We start from the raw sequence: 18,489 nt of genomic DNA on the forward strand, positions 1-18,489 counted from the left end.
AGAGAGAGAGAGAGAGAGAGAGAGAGAGAGAGAGAGAGAGAGAGAGACAGAGAGACAGAGAGACAGAGACAGACAGAGAATAATTTGCCTTCTTGGTACAATTGCTGGGGGTTACTACCTCCCACCTGGAAAAGCATGCCCTTACCAATTTATTATCTGTGTCTCTCCACCTGCCCTGAACTTCAGTGGCTAGTCACACCTAGCCCCTTCCAAACATCCTTGGTCACCAGTCTGTAGCAGAGGCTACAGGCCCTACCTACCCTGTAGATCATGGTAATTTCATTCTTTTTCTTCCAAAGCATGGCAGGAAAGACCCTCTCTATGTCCCTGTGTCTGCCTTTTCCTTCTGAGACCTTGAAGTCCTGCCTATACCTTCCACCCAACAATTGGCCCCTGGCCTTCTTTACTGATAAATCAAGAACCAATCGGGGAACAGGATGTTAGAATCAGAATCTTACCTTACACTGGCATTTCTCTCTCGTTCCCTCTTTACTGACCAAAAGCAAGTTAAGTTGAACTTTTAATTTTGCTTCATAGTCTGCATCTCTCACATCATTGGATTAGAAAAAGCATGACTTAGCATCCAATAGGAAGTCTCAGGGAGATAATGGAGATGTTTGCAGCTGTGTATCATTCTTTTTGAAGATGGTCTTTTCATTTCGGGGTGTTGACTGACAAAAAACAAATCTCTGGAGCACTATTTTCCAGTGACCTCGGGCCACCTGGAAACTTCTCTTGTTCATCCTTCGTTGAGTGAGTGGTTTTCCTAGCCTGCATGCATGTTCCAGCAGCAATAACTGAGCTGAAAATTAAATCTGGAGCAGGTATGCCATCATGCTATTAATTCATTTTTCACTGTGCAAGCAATTTTTAAACGGCACCTAATCCTGACAACTGGATCCCATCAGGTGTTGAAAACCGACATGCGAGTTAGTAAGCAGGTGAGACAATTTGTGCCTGCAGCAAACACTCCCTACTTAACAGTAAGAATTGGCTGTTTCCCATCATTCACTTAGCTTAGGCTTCCTTACATAATGCTTTTCCTGAAGCATTAAAATATATCATAGTATGCTCATCATATACTAAATTATAATGGAGTAGTGATGTATGGATCTTGTTTCTGATCCTGTTTTTTTTAATACGATACATGGTTTAGGAATCTTGCCTGTAAAACTACAATTTAACAGTACTAAAGTACATGTTAAGACAGAGCTCTGGATTCACTGCCTGGACCTGAATCCTGGTTCTCCTCTGTAGAGAGAATCTCACTGTGGATCTCTGGCTAGCCTGGAACTTTCTCCTTAGAATAGGCTGCCTCCTGCCTCCTGCCTCCTCCTGAGTGCTAGATTGTAGACACATGCAACCATGCCAGGCTGAGTGTTTCACAAATATACAAATTATTTTTTTCTAGTGAAAATAGTACTGACTTGCATTCTGTATGACTCCAAACATTGTATTTTATTGTTGTATAGGTCTTAACCAGTTGTAAGTCTACCAAAATTTTAAGCACTCATAATCACTTGCATATGTGTGTAGTCGTCAGTGCCTTCTTTGAAATGGTTGTAAACTCTTAATGGTTTCATGATTAATTAGCTAAATAAAATTTTATATTCATATTTGTTTTATACTTGTTTATTTTTACCATGATTCTGTCATCTCAAAATTATAGTTTAACTGCCTGTTGCTCATAAACAAAATATATTTACATATTAAAAGTGAACTGAATACAAACTTTCTTCATAAGAGAATAATTAGGATGGCTCCATGCCACACAACAGTCAAGACAGAGGAAGTAGAGCAGTGGTTCTCAACCTTCCTAATGCTGTGACCCTTTAATACAGTTCCTCATGTTTTGGTGACCCCCAACCATAAAATTATTTCATTGCTACTTCATAACTATAATTTTGCTAGGGTTATGATATCTAATAAACGACCAGCAGGATATCTAATAAACGACCCCTGTGAGAGGGCTGTTCGACCCCCAAAGGGGTCGTGACCCACTGGTTGAAAAATCACTGAACTAGAGAACCGTTGAGTTGGTAAAGGTAAGTACAATAAGAAGAACAGGACAGTGGGGCATTAGGATTTGCCCAGTTCACAAAGTTAAATATCTAAGCAGTTCCAATGTCTAACACCCTGTCTCTCGTGAGAAAGGTTTGAAATACTTAGCATGGAGCACACATGCTCTCTCCGCACCTGATATTAAATAAATGATTATAGCTATCTGTTAGAATTATGTTGAATGAATGAATATACATGATGTGACTGCACATAAAGTTAAGACAGTTTATTGAGACATAAATAAATAAATACACCATAGCTTATAAACACCCAAATACTTGATCTTTCTATGAAATGAGGAAAATCTGAGATTGTTCTTTTGCCCTTGGTGGATTAGGATCATGTGAACAAAATCAGTGTGCTGATTGTGTTTTGTCATCATGACACAAACCAGAGTCGTCTGTGAAGAGCAACTCACTTGAGAAATGGACTCCATCAGATTGTTCGGGATCATGACTGGGGTCATGTTCTTGTTTGATGATTGATGTGAAAAGGCTTAGCCCACTGTGGGCAGCAGTACCACTGGGCAGGTGCTCCTGACTTGTATGAAACAGTGAGCTGAGCAAGTCAGTAAGCAGCATTCCTTCCCAGCATTCCTTTCCAGTCTCTGCTTTAGTTCCTGCCTCCGAGTTCTTGCATGAGGCCCTGCCTTGGCTTCCCTCCGTGATGGATGCTAACCTATGAACCAAATAAATCTTTTCCTCCCAAAGTTGCTTCTGCTCATAGTATTGATCTCAGTAACAGAAACCAAACTAGGACACTCAGAGTTACTAAAATTCTCAAGCACTTCTCTGAAATTATTGCTGCATTGAGACCACTGATGAGCTTTGTGTTGAAGAAAGGCACACAAAACAGCCCCCTATGTGTCCACTGGGGACCCGCTGAAGACATCCTTTCCTTGTATGGCTTGGTAGTAGTTGCTCCCTTGCAGAGTTCATGTCAATGTGCAATTACAAGCCATGCCAGGCATTGCAACCCAGCCAATAGGTCTAAGACCTAGAAACGAAGATAAGAAGATTGTGTGTTCAAGGCCAGGCTGAGCTACATAGCAAGATGCTACCTCGAAAACCTAAACTAAATAATTAACTAATTCTAAGTTGTAGCACACAAATATTTTGTCTTTCTTCCAATTTATAGAATAAAGGAGATTGCTATCTTGGTTCATCTTAATGTTTCTTCCAATTTGTTGTTACTAGAGATATGTGAAAAAATCAGGAGAGGGGTTATTAGCACTGATGAAGATTCTATGTTGTCTTTCAGAAAGCAAGAACACAGGTTTCCTGTGCCTCCAGCCTTCCTGATACAAGCAACAAGTGTGTGGAGACTGCTCAAATATGTCAGAGACTTCCTCCCACGACTCCTTCTATGATTCTTTATCAGACGTGCAGGAAGAGGGCAAAAGTACTGACTTCTTCCCAGGCCTCTCTGCTTTCCTCAGCCAGGAAGAAATAAATAAAAGCCTTGACCTGGCACGCAGAGCTATAGACAACTCTGAAACTGAAGATTTTGACTCCGAAAAGGAGATCTCGCAGATTTTCAGCAAGTCTCCCATAAGCCTCTGCGAAACTCCTTCCCATGAGGAGACGAAATCAGGCGAGCAGACTTCCTCAGAACGACCTCGGGATAACAGGCGAGCACCTGTCCAGCCTCTACCAGAACCAGTTGAAAGGATCACTTCCCCAGCTTCAAAGAGAAAACCCGGGGTATCACCCCTGCTGGCCAGCCCCAGCTACATCCGGAGCCTCCGCAAGGCTGAAAAACGAGGTACAAAAATTCCCAATCCAAGTGCAAAGCCCAAAGCTGCCCAGCAAAGCAAGGGTGGCCCCCAGAGCCAACTGTGTGACAAGGCGGCTAGTTTCATCGAGGAACTGACATCCATATTTAGAGAGGCAGCCAAGCCAAGGAACAGAAGCCCAAATGGTGAGTCCTCATCACCAGACAGTGGGTATCTGTCACCTAAAAATCAGCCATCAACCCTGATGAGTGCCTCAGCCAGCCAGAGCCCCACTGCTGAACAGCTAGACCAACTGGAGATGGACCCAGAGATCAAGCAACCCCAGGACAGCCTTTGCTACCAGGCCCACCAGGCCCCAGAAGAGACCTTGCCGCACGCCCACATACCACACCCACAGTCCCAGAAAGCCCGCCACTTGCCATCTGCACCTCGGTTCATCCAGAAGCTGAGGAGCCAAGAAGTTGCTGAAGGAAGCAGAGTTTATTTGGAGTGTAGAGTCACTGGAAACCCACCCCCCAGGGTCAGGTAAGAACTCTTTATTGTGAATGTAAAGTGATTTTATTGACTTCCGGTGTTACTTCAAGGGAGATGAGAAATTTCTTGGATTGTTAACCCTCTGGTCTCTGCAGTAGAATTTTCTCAAAAACCTGCCAGACAAAAAGCAGGCCAAATAGCCACCACCACTAGGTGTCCCAGGTGGGGCAGGTTTTGCTGTCACTTGAAATGCAATGAGAAATACCAGCAGGCTGTTATATAGGAGTGTAGATTTAACAGAATCTAGAGAGGGTAAAAATGTGTAAGTGATTTATCCAAAGTATGGAGAAAAGTGTGTGGTTTTGGTCATGAGTCACTGAAGAAGGTAAAAAAATTATCCCAAAGCTAGAGTTATCCAGAGGTACAGAGATGACAGTGCACAGAGATCAAGCATAGATTCATCTTAAAATAGGCATCCAGGCTAAGGAATGGACCAGATTGCCTTATTAATTTGAGACACACACACACCCACATCTCCAAAGTGTAGCAACCAGAGTAGGCAGAATTTCTATGTTAAAGAACAATAAACCAAGTCCATAGCACAGCAGGTTGGATTTCTATGCTTAGCCGCAGGGCACAGCCAAAGAAAACATGGAATTGAGGGCATACAGAGAGCTAAAGAAGCCTCCCACCATGCCCCTATGTTTCTTTTGAATTCTTCTTTTTAAGTTACAGGCGGTATACCTTCTCAGGTGCAATAAAAGTTTAGGAGAGGGACCTTACATCCATATTGCAGGGCTTACAATCTAGGATCTTCTTTGGACTCGTCTCTTAAAACAAGACAGTTTTGGGACTTGATGTCTTCAACCATGAGATGAAAAGTATAATAAGAAATCACATTCTATTTTATGGTGTCTGAATTACATCATATGTAAAATAATGACGCCTTGCTGTGGCCTCGTAGCTCCATTACCCAGACTCTTTAGCATGTCTAATTCTTCACTGCAAGTCAGGATTACACTATGAAGATGGGCATCCGTTGAGTTGTTTGAATGTTTTATCCCAACTATGTAAATGTTTAAAAGGAAATTCAAATAATTTAATTTTAGAAAAAGAATGAAGTGGACAAGGTCAGCTACGCAAGCCGAAAAAGACTTTATACGCTTTGCCTTTCTGTGTGAGCTCGTGCACACGTTGCTGGCATGGATGTCTTTCTTTACAATCATAGCTCAGAATAAAGCACTGGGATTACTCACTAGCTAGTTTACACTGTCAATTTTTCCTGTAATGTTTGCTATTTTAAAGGAACCGACAGCAGGGGGCAGTAAAGACTTTGTTACTGTGTTTACTCAGTTGCACTGTTCTGGATTCTGCATTTGTGTGTTGTCCATAAGAATGTAATGGTTTCTTTAAGATTCTGTTTTGTTTTTTTTTAAGCTTACAGATTTTAGGAGCAAATAATTGGTGCGGAATATATTCATATGCAAAGCAGTGTGATTTTGAAACTTTATGGTTCGATTTACATTTGTGTACAAAATAGCCTCTTCCAAGTGTAATTCAGTGGCAAATGCATACCCTGTCAAAACTGACCAAAAGCATTTCACTTAGCTTCAAAGGACCCAATCAAATGAGCAGGCCATGGTCCCTTGTTAGTCATTTGGTAACACAGGGAAACATCAAAATTATGTCTGGACTTCTTGGGGTCAGGTGGGGACAGTAGGTTTAGACATTTAGTTGGTAGTATAGTATTATTAATTATTTTCAGTGTACTCAGATCAATGGCCAATGTTCATTAGACATGGTAAACAGTCATTAAATCTTTGGTAAGAATTCTCCATTGCCCATTGTTTTGTTAAATGGCCGTTGTATATCCTTTAGGGTTCATTTTTGTTTTATTTTGCTTTAAGAAGATGAATATAAATACACAACAAGGTTGGGGGGTTGTTTTCATTCCTGTTTGAGTGATCTTGGTCATTTTGATCATGCATTTGGAAGTACACCAAACTTCATGATCATTAAACTTTATTAGCCATGTGACACATGTGATGGTCTTCGTGGAAAACCTTCTGTGAAGACAATTTTGTGTAAGGAAGAAAACCTTTAATAAAAAAGTGCTTGCACTGGGGCATGAGAAGCTGGCTCAGCCTGCATCAGTCCAGGGATGCTGACCTACATATTATCAAGGCCTAGTTCATTGACAGGACACCTTCTAAGGATCCAGAAGTAGTTGATTGTCTTATGGAGAGGAAGGGAGTGTCAGGGAATCTAAAGCAATCAATGGGCAAAAGCCCAAAAGATGTGGCTTGATAATAAACACAGAGGCACATAGTATTGGGTGGTTGGCAGCTATCCTGGGAAGGGATAGGGTGTGGCTAGATGGCAGACCAGAGGAAAGAATGCACTGGTGGCAGGTATGGCAGCAGGTAGCAGCATTCTGAGGTAGGGACTAGAACACAGGGAGAAACTTCACTTTTCAAAAGCAAGTGAGGGGCAAGACCAGGGTACCAGGAGGACACAGGAAGAGTGCAAGGAATACACACTCAGTTCTGACCAAAATGAGGCCAACGGTTAGTGACTGCATTTGTGATGGAACCAGGATGAGGAAACAGCTTCCTACAAGGCATGGCTAGGCTACTTACCACTAGCTTAGAGATCCTTCGATGAGGCTAAAACAGAGATTGCTCCAAAGCCCCAGGCCAGACATGGTAGCACAAGCCTTCAATCCTAGCACTGAGAAGCAATTAGATCTCTATTGAGTTCAAGGCCAGACTGGCCTATATACTGAGTGTCAGGCCAGCCAGGGCTATATGGTGAGTCTCTGTCTTTAAAAATCAAAACAGAAGAAAACCCTGGGTATCATCAAACTAATAAATTAGATAAAGTAGCCCCAGTTAGAAGGAGGAATGGAAGGAACAGTAATGAGAAGCCAGGCCAGTCATCTCAAGGTATTGCTACTTTAAACACAAACACCGTCCCCACTGATACAGCTGTCACAAATAAAATGTGAACACAGTGTTCTTTCTCTTCTTTATTCTTACATATCCAGAAAAATCCTAACAATTAAAGGAAAGAGAAAATATGTACAAGTAATATTCAAGTTGTATATAAATTATTTGTTAAAAATTTTAGTTTGAAATTTTTCAAGATTTTTATTTATTTGTGAGCATGTGTGCTTGTATTTATTTGTGTATGTGTCTCTGTAACTGTATGTGCACATGTGTGTGCAGTTGCCCCCAGAGGCCAAAAGACAGCATTAAAGACTTAGTGTGCCATCTGATGGGATTTAAACTCTGGTGTGAAATGTGTTGAGCCGTCGGCAGTCCTAACCTCTGAGCTGTTTCTCTAGTCTCATACAAGTTGAATTGTTACATCATCTGTTTCTCCATTAATGTCCTGTTCTAATAGTCCTCCTTTATCAGTCTTCAGAGCAGCATAGGGACAGGTACCCGACACCACTCACCCTTCTTGGTCTTCTGCACTCTCAACTTTTGAGTGGATAACTAGTTCATGAAAGTGGATTGTGGTGCATACCTATAACCCTTGCGCTGGAAGGATAGAGGTAGAATGATCTTGACTTTTAGATCAGTCTGGACTAGATAGCAAAATTTAGTCTCAAAACAACATGACTTTGGTATTACCAAAAAGAGTCTTCCTCCTTTTCTTCTTCTTCCTCCTTCCCCTCTTCTTCTTCTTCCTCTTCCTCCTCCTCCTCCTCCTCCTCCTCCTCCTCCTCCTCCTCTTTTTTCTTCTTCTTCTTCTAAGACAGAGCCCTACTATGTAACCAAGGCTGGCCTGGAACTCACTATGCATAGCCAGACTGGCCACAAACTCACAGAAATTCATCTGCCTCTGCTTCCTTAGTGCTGGGATTAAAGCATATGCCACCAGACCTGGCCCACTTTCTGCATTTAAAAGTATTTTTAATGGAAGTTTTATCTTTTAAACCACTTAAATGTAAGAGGCCTGAGATATGAAACTGTACAATGATACACCAAGTTATAAAAAATGATTAATCATAGAGCCTAGAATGTAAGTCAGGTGTTTTTATATCTTATCGTGTAATCTGGTCCATAAGAATGTCCCACTACTGTCCTTATTACTGAACTGCCGTGTCTGGCTCACTGGCAACCTTCAAAAGTAGAAGTGAGAGGAACTATCATCTATAAAACTCGAGGTATGGAGGAAATCACATTCCAAATATTCTCAAAGAGATAGTAGCGTTATATTTTCTATATAAAGAAATCCACAGTTCTTCATGATTGTGCCTCTTTTCCTTCAACCCATTAACAATCATCAGTCAACATAAACGTTAAAAGAGTGTGTATATTCTCCACATAATAGCTTTAAAGAAAGCTAAGCCTTCTAGGTATGAGCAGTGATCTACACACTTTCGTATTCAGTTAATTGGAAGGTGAGTGCATACATTTATGAAAGGGAAAATACTTTCAAACACTCAACTACTGAAATAAAAAGGATCCAGCACATGCTTTACTGTTCCAGGAACAGTCCCTTCTAATAGATGTCTATTACTTCATCCTTATTAGCCTTGTAAAGTTTTACTTAATTTATGTAATTGCAATTAACTACATTCTTTTTTTTATAATTAAAACTCAGCACCTTCAGTGCCTCCATGTAGTTTAAGTGAACAAGACCTTGATCCTCATCAAAAACTAAAGCAACAAGAGTATCCATATGAAATCAATACAGCACTGTCTGTGGATATTTACATTTCCTCAAGGATAATCATAATAAATAAAACATGCCACAGATATTTATCTTATTAAGACTAACTGCATGGACTGTGGTGGTTTCGGACAATATGGCAATCACACCACAGCTAGTAGATAATAAATGTGAACATACAGATGGCTTAACCCAAGATTACTCCAAGATTAGTCAACATTGAGAATGCTAGACTATCAAAATAAAAATAATGGACAAATACATTTGGTGTTACTACAATATAACACATAGTTATACATAATTTGGAGCACAATTTTAGGATAACCAGTGAGTTTAAGATTTAGGATAACCAGTGAGTTTAAGGTGTACACACATGTAACCTTTATGTATCATCTCTGTGAATATCTAATGTAAAGTGTCAAGACTTCCTTTCTAGAAGTTTAAGAAAAAAATTATTGCAGTCACCATTGACTGCACTTGTTCTCAACCCCATCTCTGGTCCATCCAACAATCCAGGTCCTTCTCAGTTTCAGATTTCCAAAATCTGACTCTTTATTCCATCACCTCTAGTGTGTTTCACTCCAAGCTTCATCCTCTTGCTCAGATACTAGCTACCCTCGAATAGATTTCCTTGTGCCTACATTTGTTCATCTGAGTCCACATGACACTCAGCATAGCTCTTTTCAGTGAACTGTAATCACAGCACTGCATGCAATGATTTCTTATCTGGAATAAAGTGGAATAAAATACACTGTCTTGGCAGGTCCTAATAAGGTCTCTTCTATTGGATATATCCCCTGCTTCTTGCCATTGAAGAGCCCACATCAGCCTCCATTGGACCTTCCTGCACCTCCCTCATCAACGGCCTCTGTGGTTTCTGCTCCTTCTGTGTGGAATGTTCTTTCTTCATATTTTTCCTTAAAGTATCTTTAGGGTATGGTTTTCTATATCTATCCTATGTTAAAAGGGAGCAGGGAGAAGCCCTGCCCACACAATTCCACACTCTGGTAGTTTTCTCCATAAACTTTTATGACATACTGTGGATTAGTGGTTCAATTTTACTGTCCATTTCCTTCAATAGAATTAAAAGTCCTTGAGTATAAGGACTTACTAATTTTTTTTCATTTAGTTGTGTCTGGGATCTGATATATAACAGGTGGTCAATAAATACATGTTGAATAACTATAGGAGTAAATTCCACTCCAAGGTAGATAAGCCTGGAAGAAAATGTTGTCCTTGTATTCTCAATAAAACTGAAAAAGATATAAAAGTAAATGAATAAATTAAATCGTGATATATCCATAATGAATAGACTAGAGGTGGATTATCTGATCTGAAACTCAAAAACAAAATTGCAATTAAGAGTAAACAAGTTAAACAGAAGTTCCCAGTGGCTTAGTTAGCATAGTACTTAGTTTGTACATACAAAGCCCAGGGTTAGATACCCAGCATCTGAAAATAAACAAACATGTCAACAAACCAACATTCGAGCAGTGGAAACAGGAAGTTTATAAATTTATAGCAAAATGGGGAATGAGGCCAGCCTGGCCTTGTGAATATACACAACTTGCATGAATAAATGTTTTCCTTAAAGTGACTTTCAAAACCAACCCCATCTTAAGCCTATTGAAGTAGTCAGAATACCGACTAGTACACAAAGATGTGAAATGTTAAATTAAAGATGACAGTAACCACAGAGACAAAGAAGCAAGGGGCTTCAGTTGTGATCACAGTATTTTGTATCTTAAGATGTGTGAGTTACTATTTTTATGAGTAACATTAAAAACAACTGCCTTTTATCTTCCTTTACTATCTGTACTAGCTATGCACTGATACTGTGCATAAGTTAGTCCAGAAAAACCACTCAGAAGAGCCAGGTGCATACAGCTCAGCAAAATCCATCTGCCCAGCATATTCAAGGCCCTGGGTTCAATCCCCAGCACCAGAAGAAAACCATCATAAAAATGTTTTGATGTCTAGCAGTGTGACTTGGATAGAGTGGATCTTAGCCATTTTCCATTATAAATTATTTGTTAACATTTTTTCTGCATTGTGTTAGTCATATTTTAGGACTTTTAAAATCATTTTTTTGTTTTGATTTTGTTATGTTCCAGTAAAATAGTATGCCTTCAGTCTCATGCCAAAGACCTTTTTATGATATAGTCTACACAGGCTTTTGGCTAGGCTATAGAAGATACAAGAAAAAGTCAACATGTAGACACTTGAATTCACCTACACACACACACACACACACACACACACACACACACACACGCACACACTGTTCCTTTTTACAGCTAGCTGAATTAAAGCTAACATCTGATAAGACTTAGTCATCATCATCCCCCCACTTCAAATACCTCCCATCCATCCTGTCATTTGGTTGAAAGCAAGCATACAAGAGGGCAGAATCCATAGGAAACAAAAACCTACCAATATCTTGTCTCCTCCTCTACCCAGGGAAGCCTGAGTTTCTTATTATTTTGATACTAGTTTCTTCTCCATATAGGAGATCAAAAAATGTTCCTTAGAACCAGAAATTACTATGGAACTAGAAACCAAAAGATGTCAGCAACAGAGTATTGCCTTACTGCAATGTGGAAATGGAGCCTTTTCTCTGCCTTCTCCACACACTGGCTGTGCCCAACAGATTAAAGCTATGCAGTCTGTTTGATGCTCTGTCCTCTTTCCTACCCCTCTGTTCTTTCTCAACCCATGTCTCTCTAGTCCCTGCCCACTTGGAATTCTTCCTTTAAAATATTGGCTTTATCTCTATGGTAGTTTAAACAGAAGGCTGTCATTGATCAGATCATTAAATCTTTTAAATCTTGCTTTAGATCTTAAGAAAATGGAGTCACTCTGTATTGCTGACCCAGGAGGTATTAACCCTATTTGCCGAAATTGCTGCTTCATGCTTTGGAAATTTACAGATGGCCAGTTGCTACCTTACCTCCTTTCTGGGTTTCATTTCCTCTTCCCAGGCAGCATCAGGGTATGTGACAAGCACATTCATGATGTCCACAATAAGGCTGTTCAGGCCACCGTTTCAGGGAGTCAGGCAAGTTTCAAGGCCTGGAAGATGGCTCAGCAAGCAAAAGCATTTACTGTCAAGGTTGATGAAACCTAAATTCAATCCTGGGACCCAAATAATGAAAGCAGAGAAGCAATGGCTACAGTTTGCCCATTAAGCACTGCATGAACAATGTGGTACACATGCAGCTGTGTAAGCATGGATGCTCACATGCACACAACACTGTGTAGGTGATGATGGTGGTGGTGATGATGGGTGGTGAGGATGATTGATTGATAGATAGATAGGTAGATAGATAGATAGATAGATAGAACGTTAAATAAGTTAAAAAGCAAGCTCTGAGTCCAAGAAAAAGAAGATGTATTACCATAGTGAGGAATTTTTGTTGACGAGAACAGTCATGAGTGTCAGTCATCAATAGCAGGAGCCAAACTGGGAATTCACATCAATTTTCTCTCTTATTGGGCAAGTTTCCATAGTTGACAAGAAAGCTAATAAACAATCAAACAAACAAAAGACCATTAAAGAAATTCACCTAAGAAATAAAGGCATGTATAAGGAATCCCTTTAGAATTAAAAATTGGCTTGCAAAAAAAAAAATGTCAGAACAACTGAGTATAGTAGTTGGCTGTAGATTCTAGAGCGAGAGGGAAATTCTGGCTCTACCATGTATCAGATAGGCCACTTGGTAAGTTTAAGCTTTCAAGCCTCAGTAGCCTTCCTAGTAAATTAGAAATAATGAATGCACATACTTCTAGGGTAGTGTTTAGGTCAACCAAGAGAGACGTAGAATTTAAAACCGTGTTGGGCATGTAGAAATAGGCTAACACATATTAACAGCTCACTTGTAAAGTTATTTTTTTAATGGTTTCTTTGGAGCTGGAGAGATGATTCAGTGGTTAGTAGTGCTTCCAGTATAATCACAAGGACCAGAGTTTGGGTGCCAGCACCCATATGACAATCCAGGAGTCCCATCAACACCTGTAACTTACTCAACACTGCATATTCTATCTGCTCAAAAATCGTTGAAGTTGTTTTCCGTCTTTAAAGTCTTTGTACTACAATTTCCATTTTTAGTTCTAAGCACTCACAATGCTATAGAAATAATGGGAAAAAAGACTTCAGCATTATAGGACAAACAACTAGCTTCTAAGACACACAAACACATGCTTAAAGACACTTCTGTGTCTTATTTTCTCAGAGTCCTAGGTTTGAGTATCGGAGTCAGAATCCACTAGGATCTCCCTGAAGTCGCTATCTGGAATCTGTATATTTCTACTTTCCAGGAACTTTTACCTTACTTGGCCTTCTGTTTCTTTATGACTGTGGGGGATGGGAATAAAATCAAAGGAAAAGTGATTTCTTCCAATCACCACTCCCTACCCCTGCCACCTAATGTTCTTCCCATCTTCTTGCTAACCTCAGAGCTGTGAAGGTCAGCCATGGATTGTGACTTACAGTCAACTTAGAAAGCTTTCCAAGCCCAGGCCTCTTGACTATTGTTTTCTGGAGGTTCTTTAAATTGTTCCTTCATTTCCTCGGCTTCTTTCCTAGGTACCTGTGAAACATTTGTTAAAGTCAATTGAAAGTATATTCCCTAACATATGCTCCTTGTTTTTGTATTCCAATAATTTTAGCAGGAAGACAACTCTAAAACTAATTTGAGTAACAAATACACACTTTTCCGCAGCCAGGCAGGTTGGCTTTGATTTTGTGCCATCTTGATTAAGTATTATAGCATACTGCAAAACTCGCAAAAGGAAATGACTGAGCTTTTGCATATTTACCGGTATGAAACTGTTGTTTTCCAGGAACCTGACTGTGAAGTTATAGATGCCTCCACAGCAAGAGCTGCTCTCTCAGGCTTTTCAATCCTTTCTATTTCCAATCCTTAATTTCTTCATGACCGCTTGCTTCTTCATTTGCCTGAGGCGATACCTCACTATGGAGCACAGTGTGTGCACATATAATTACAGCTATTATAAGCCTTCTGTAAACACCACATTCTTTTGACTTAGGAGCTACATTATAAATGTAACTGTGGCAAATAGAATTATGTCTGGAACTCAACACAGCTTGCTGTGTAGAGCAAGATGCAAAACTATCCGTCTCATTGGTGTATTTGAGGGGCGTGTAGTTGTAGGGGCGTGTAGTTATAGGGATATTCTTTCCTGCTTCATTTTAGTTCTTTGAGCCAAAAAAAAAAGTAGTGATACATCGGATAATCTGGTGGATAAAAGTGAGCCTCTAAACACCTGTACACTGAGAGGGAATCATAACTGCTAGCCTTCCCTGGCAGAAAAGTGACAGACACACGTAGGAACTCTGTTCTCTTGTGTATGAGTTCCAACCGTGAAGGCTGGCGCTGTATAGCTGCACATGCTCTCAGTGACTAGTGGCTACTGATTCTGTAATCGTCAGCCACAAAACATAAACAAGGATACCATAGGAAATAAGGTTTCTTCCCAAGGGGACGGCGTTGAACCTCGGCTGCCAGAATTGGAAACGTGTTTCTAATGAGAGAGAAAGAGGTTTGGGGAAAGGGTCTGCCAGGTAATAGAGGAGAATGTTCCGAAAAGAAGGTAGAGGGGAGAGAGAGAGAGAGAAAACAGAGAAAAGGAAAACATTAATAATGAAAAAGAAAACTCCCATTATAATAAAATAGACTCTTTCTTTAAAAGAAAAAGCTTCAAAATCATTTTTTACCAGGATAGATGTTATTCCAGTCTGCATGTTGATTGCTTCTCTAAAAGCAGATGCTTATAGATGGCTTTTTTCCGTTTACCCAAGACAACGCCAAGAAAACCCAAAAAAGAAGGGTACCACGATCAATGATTTCATGGTCCTCCTGAGAAAATGTCATACCGTGTGCACTCCCAGCCGACTCATTCGTGTTGACACAAGGGAGAGTCTACAACATCTTTACGGGTAGAATAAACACAGTTGATGCAGCTTTGGAAAGCAGAGCAGCAGTACCATGTGCCAGGCCTCGCTCTCTCTCACAAACAGAGCAGTGATGCCAAGAAGAACAGAATATGATTTGTAATCCGGCATGGTACTATTTAACTCTTATATTCCATTGCCATTCCGTTTTAATTAGGAATGCACTGGCCTATGTTGGCCAGAATCCTGCTACATGGAATTATCCTGTGTGCCAAGGGTAAGGACAAATCATCATCACTGCTTGGAATACAGTTGGGAAGGGCCACTGCAATAATGACAGCATTGAGTTCAATGATTGCTGATAGGCTTTTGCTACAAAAGACCACTGTACATCCAATATAAGATGGTAATTTTTACGACACAAAGAACTTTAACCTTGAACGGGTAGCTATTGGAAGGAAGCAACAAGGTTAGAGAAACTACTATCTTTTGTACTATATATGAGCATTGTTAACACATAAGTAGTCACTGAGCAAGCATATCAAGGTGACAGGCACCCTCAAGTTGGCAAAAATATTGTCAGGTGCCATGTAGGAATGGTCAGGTGAGCAAAGAGATTCTCTATAAAATGTTGTTGTGTCCCTTTGGAGACAATTTCACTTACTAAAAGCACGCACCAATCATTTGTACGAAGTTAGTTTTGTTGACATCCCAACCAAATCATTTCTATCCCAAATTGTAACATTCAGGTGAAATTTTTAATAGATGTACATTGGAGCCTATGTTGTGATTCCTTTGTATCATAATTTCTTAATGGAACCTACTGATGTGCCACCCCAATTAGAAAGCCACCAGGCTTACTAATTATAGGAAAAACAATAGTTTAAACAATGAGTACTACACAGGAAAAGAACCAGTGTCATCCCTCCAGTGTGAGAGCTGTTGTATTTGGATTGATTTTTTTTTCCAAATCCTAGCAGGTCATTGCAAGAAAAATAATGAATCTGTTAACAAGGTGTGTCTGTCTTACGCCAAATCAAAGCAACTTTATAAGCACTGTATCATCTATAATATATACCTGCAAGAGGTATGTTACCAATTAAAAAAAACTTACTACATCCCTAGTCCCTTTCATCTTCAAATCTTAAAATCTGAACATTGATTCGTCCGCTGTTCTATTGCACAATGGCTTTAGCTCTGGAGTCTGAAGGTGTGTTTCTAACAAGGTCTAAACGAGGCTCTCTACCTTGCTTCCCACACACACCTCAGGTGTCCAGATACCATGTTCTCAAAACACAAAGCTAGTCCTTGGCTACCTTCAGTTCAAACTGTGCTCTGTGGCCCCAGCAGCTTCTGGACTCTACATGGGGTCTTCCTCAAGTTCTCGACTGTCACACGTGTGTTTTGTCTCTCTTTCTTTTGATAGGTTTCTGGCTTTCAGATTTTGATAAATCAGAAAAAGATTAAGCCCAACCAAAGCCTGTCTTTTATTACAGTTTGCTCAGTTGAAGCATGTGATTTTCTCACTCACACCCATGGAATTAGAATAAACTATGATCTGAATTGTAAGTGCAGTTTGTTTTGTCTTTCCTCTCCTCATTGACATTGTAACCGAGTCTTATTTCCCTGACACTTATTACTTTCTGCCTCCTCTTCCTCCTCTTCTCCCTCCTCTTCCTTTTCTTCCTCCTCCTCTTCCTCCTCCTCTTTCTGCTGCCTCTTTTTCCTCAGGCCTGCTTACACTCCAGATATGTTTATAGAAACAACTTGGTTTTCTTTTTCTTTATTCCAGCATAACATATATCTGAACTAATTGCCTGTACTCGATGTTCATGGGATTGTTCGAGGTAGTGAGTAGGATGCTGGCACCAGAGTGTCTTCTCAGGGCCTTCCCTACGTGGATATACTTCATCAGTTGGATAGAGTAGATATATCATAGCTAATCAGAGTGGTAAGGGAGATGCAGGTTGGGGGTTATGAAACTGTAGGAGACCAGTGAAGGTTCCAAGAAGGGACTCAGAAAGAGACAAGGTAGAAGATTAGAAGTGGATGGCATGAAAAAACATTCTGAGAAGAAATGAAAAAGGCCAAGTTGGAAATAGCCGAGTGCTAGAGACCACAATGACATCTATATCCCAAATGGTTCCAGACCAAACATGTAAGGAAAAGAAATTAGCAAGCGAGAGTTTCCCCCTTTGCCAGCCAGTTCTGGCATTAGTCTGAGCTATTCCAGACCATGTGGTTATGTGATCATGATAACAAACGTTTAATATTGATGTGACAGCAATTATTCTGAAGGGGCATGAGTCATTTTTTAAAAGATGCTAATAGGATTAGCGTAATGAACTTGGGATTGCTTCCTTATGACTCTGTGGATGGGTATCGGAGGGAAGGCAGAGAGTGCCTGTGGTGTCTCTTTCCATATGCCTTCATAAAGCCTTTCATAACGGTTCAGAAAGAAAACTCAACAAACATCCCTTTGGATCGGGCTGATGCAACATTGTACTAAGATTATTAAATCCAAATTCAGCCATATGTTATTTAATAATAGGGATGTGCTCTAAGAAGCATAATGATTCTGTTATTTTTATGCAAACATCTCAGTATGTTTTCGACCTTCAGATGGCATAGGTCAAAGCTGTGATGTAGCCCTGTTCTGTAGGGTCAAAAGAACAATCTACAATGGCTATATTTTTTTTGTTTGTTTGGAATGAATAGTGTATCAAGTATATACAAGTAAAGAAAAACAATAAGTACAAAGAGATGGCTAGATACCAAAACATTATCAAGACGAGTGCTCAAATACTTAGAAAGACTCTCTAAAGGAGCCAGCAGGACTCCCTAAAGAAAATCCTGGGCAAAGCACATGTCCCCTCAGGTGGGGCTCCCAAGTGAAAGAGCAAATAGCAACATATAGAAATGAGAAATAGCAACATATAAAATCAAATTGAGTGTTCACAATGTCCAACAGAAATGGACTGGGGAAGCTGAGTCAGCTAACAGGCCTTCCGCACTGAGAAGGCCCTCCCTGCCCTCTCACTGGTGAGCTTCCTGAGATTGAATTGCTAGTTCCTCTCTACCATGCAGGTCCATGGACTGGAACAAGCAACAGTAAACTTTGTTGGGAATGCTTTACTGTTCGGCTGTTTTCAAGGTTAAAATATTTTCATTCACACCTTTTTCTTCTTTGCCCTCCTTGTCACAGAATGAGGGGGACCAGCCCCAAACAGTATGCTTGGAGGACACTTTGAATCAAACAGGATCAGATCTGAAATGGGGAAGGGAGTAACTCTGGCTTCCAGAACCAGTTTCACAATGGGTTTAAACCACATGTGACAGTTTACCACTATTACAGGCCCCTTGATGCAATCATGATATGAAGCAAGATGACATGGCATACTGATTTGCAGTGAACATTTTTAAAAGTTTAATTTTTAATCATGTGTGTATGTATGTCTGTGTGTAGGTACATGTGAGTTGCAAATGCCCGAAGAGGCATCAAGTCCTTTTGGCTGTGTCTAGAGGTACAGGTAGTTATGCTGGAAACTGAACTTGGGTCCTCTGCAAGAGTAGTATACACTCTTAACTGCTGAGCCATCTCTGTAGCTCCACTGTGAACTTC

At 40.3% G+C, this 18,489-nt stretch overlaps 1 protein-coding gene across 3 annotated transcripts in view; it reads left to right on the forward strand.

Annotated features, from left to right (window-relative positions):
* Palld (palladin, cytoskeletal associated protein) overlaps positions 1-18,489 on the forward strand; it is a 391,437-nt gene that overhangs the window by 12,456 nt on the left and 360,492 nt on the right. For 2 of the 3 annotated variants that reach the window (XM_028757733.1, XM_028757734.1), the window contains exon 1: positions 3,396-4,321. In XM_028757733.1, coding sequence (XP_028613566.1) covers positions 3,396-4,321 — 926 coding nt within the window. Of the gene's footprint in view, positions 1-3,321; positions 4,322-18,489 lie in introns of those variants that run through there. The other variant, XM_028757735.1, reaches the window with a different exon arrangement.

The sequence above is a fragment of the Grammomys surdaster genome, unplaced genomic scaffold, assembly GCF_004785775.1.
Source record: "Grammomys surdaster isolate TR1022 unplaced genomic scaffold, NIH_TR_1.0 126182, whole genome shotgun sequence".
Lineage (NCBI taxonomy): Eukaryota > Metazoa > Chordata > Mammalia > Rodentia > Muridae > Grammomys > Grammomys surdaster.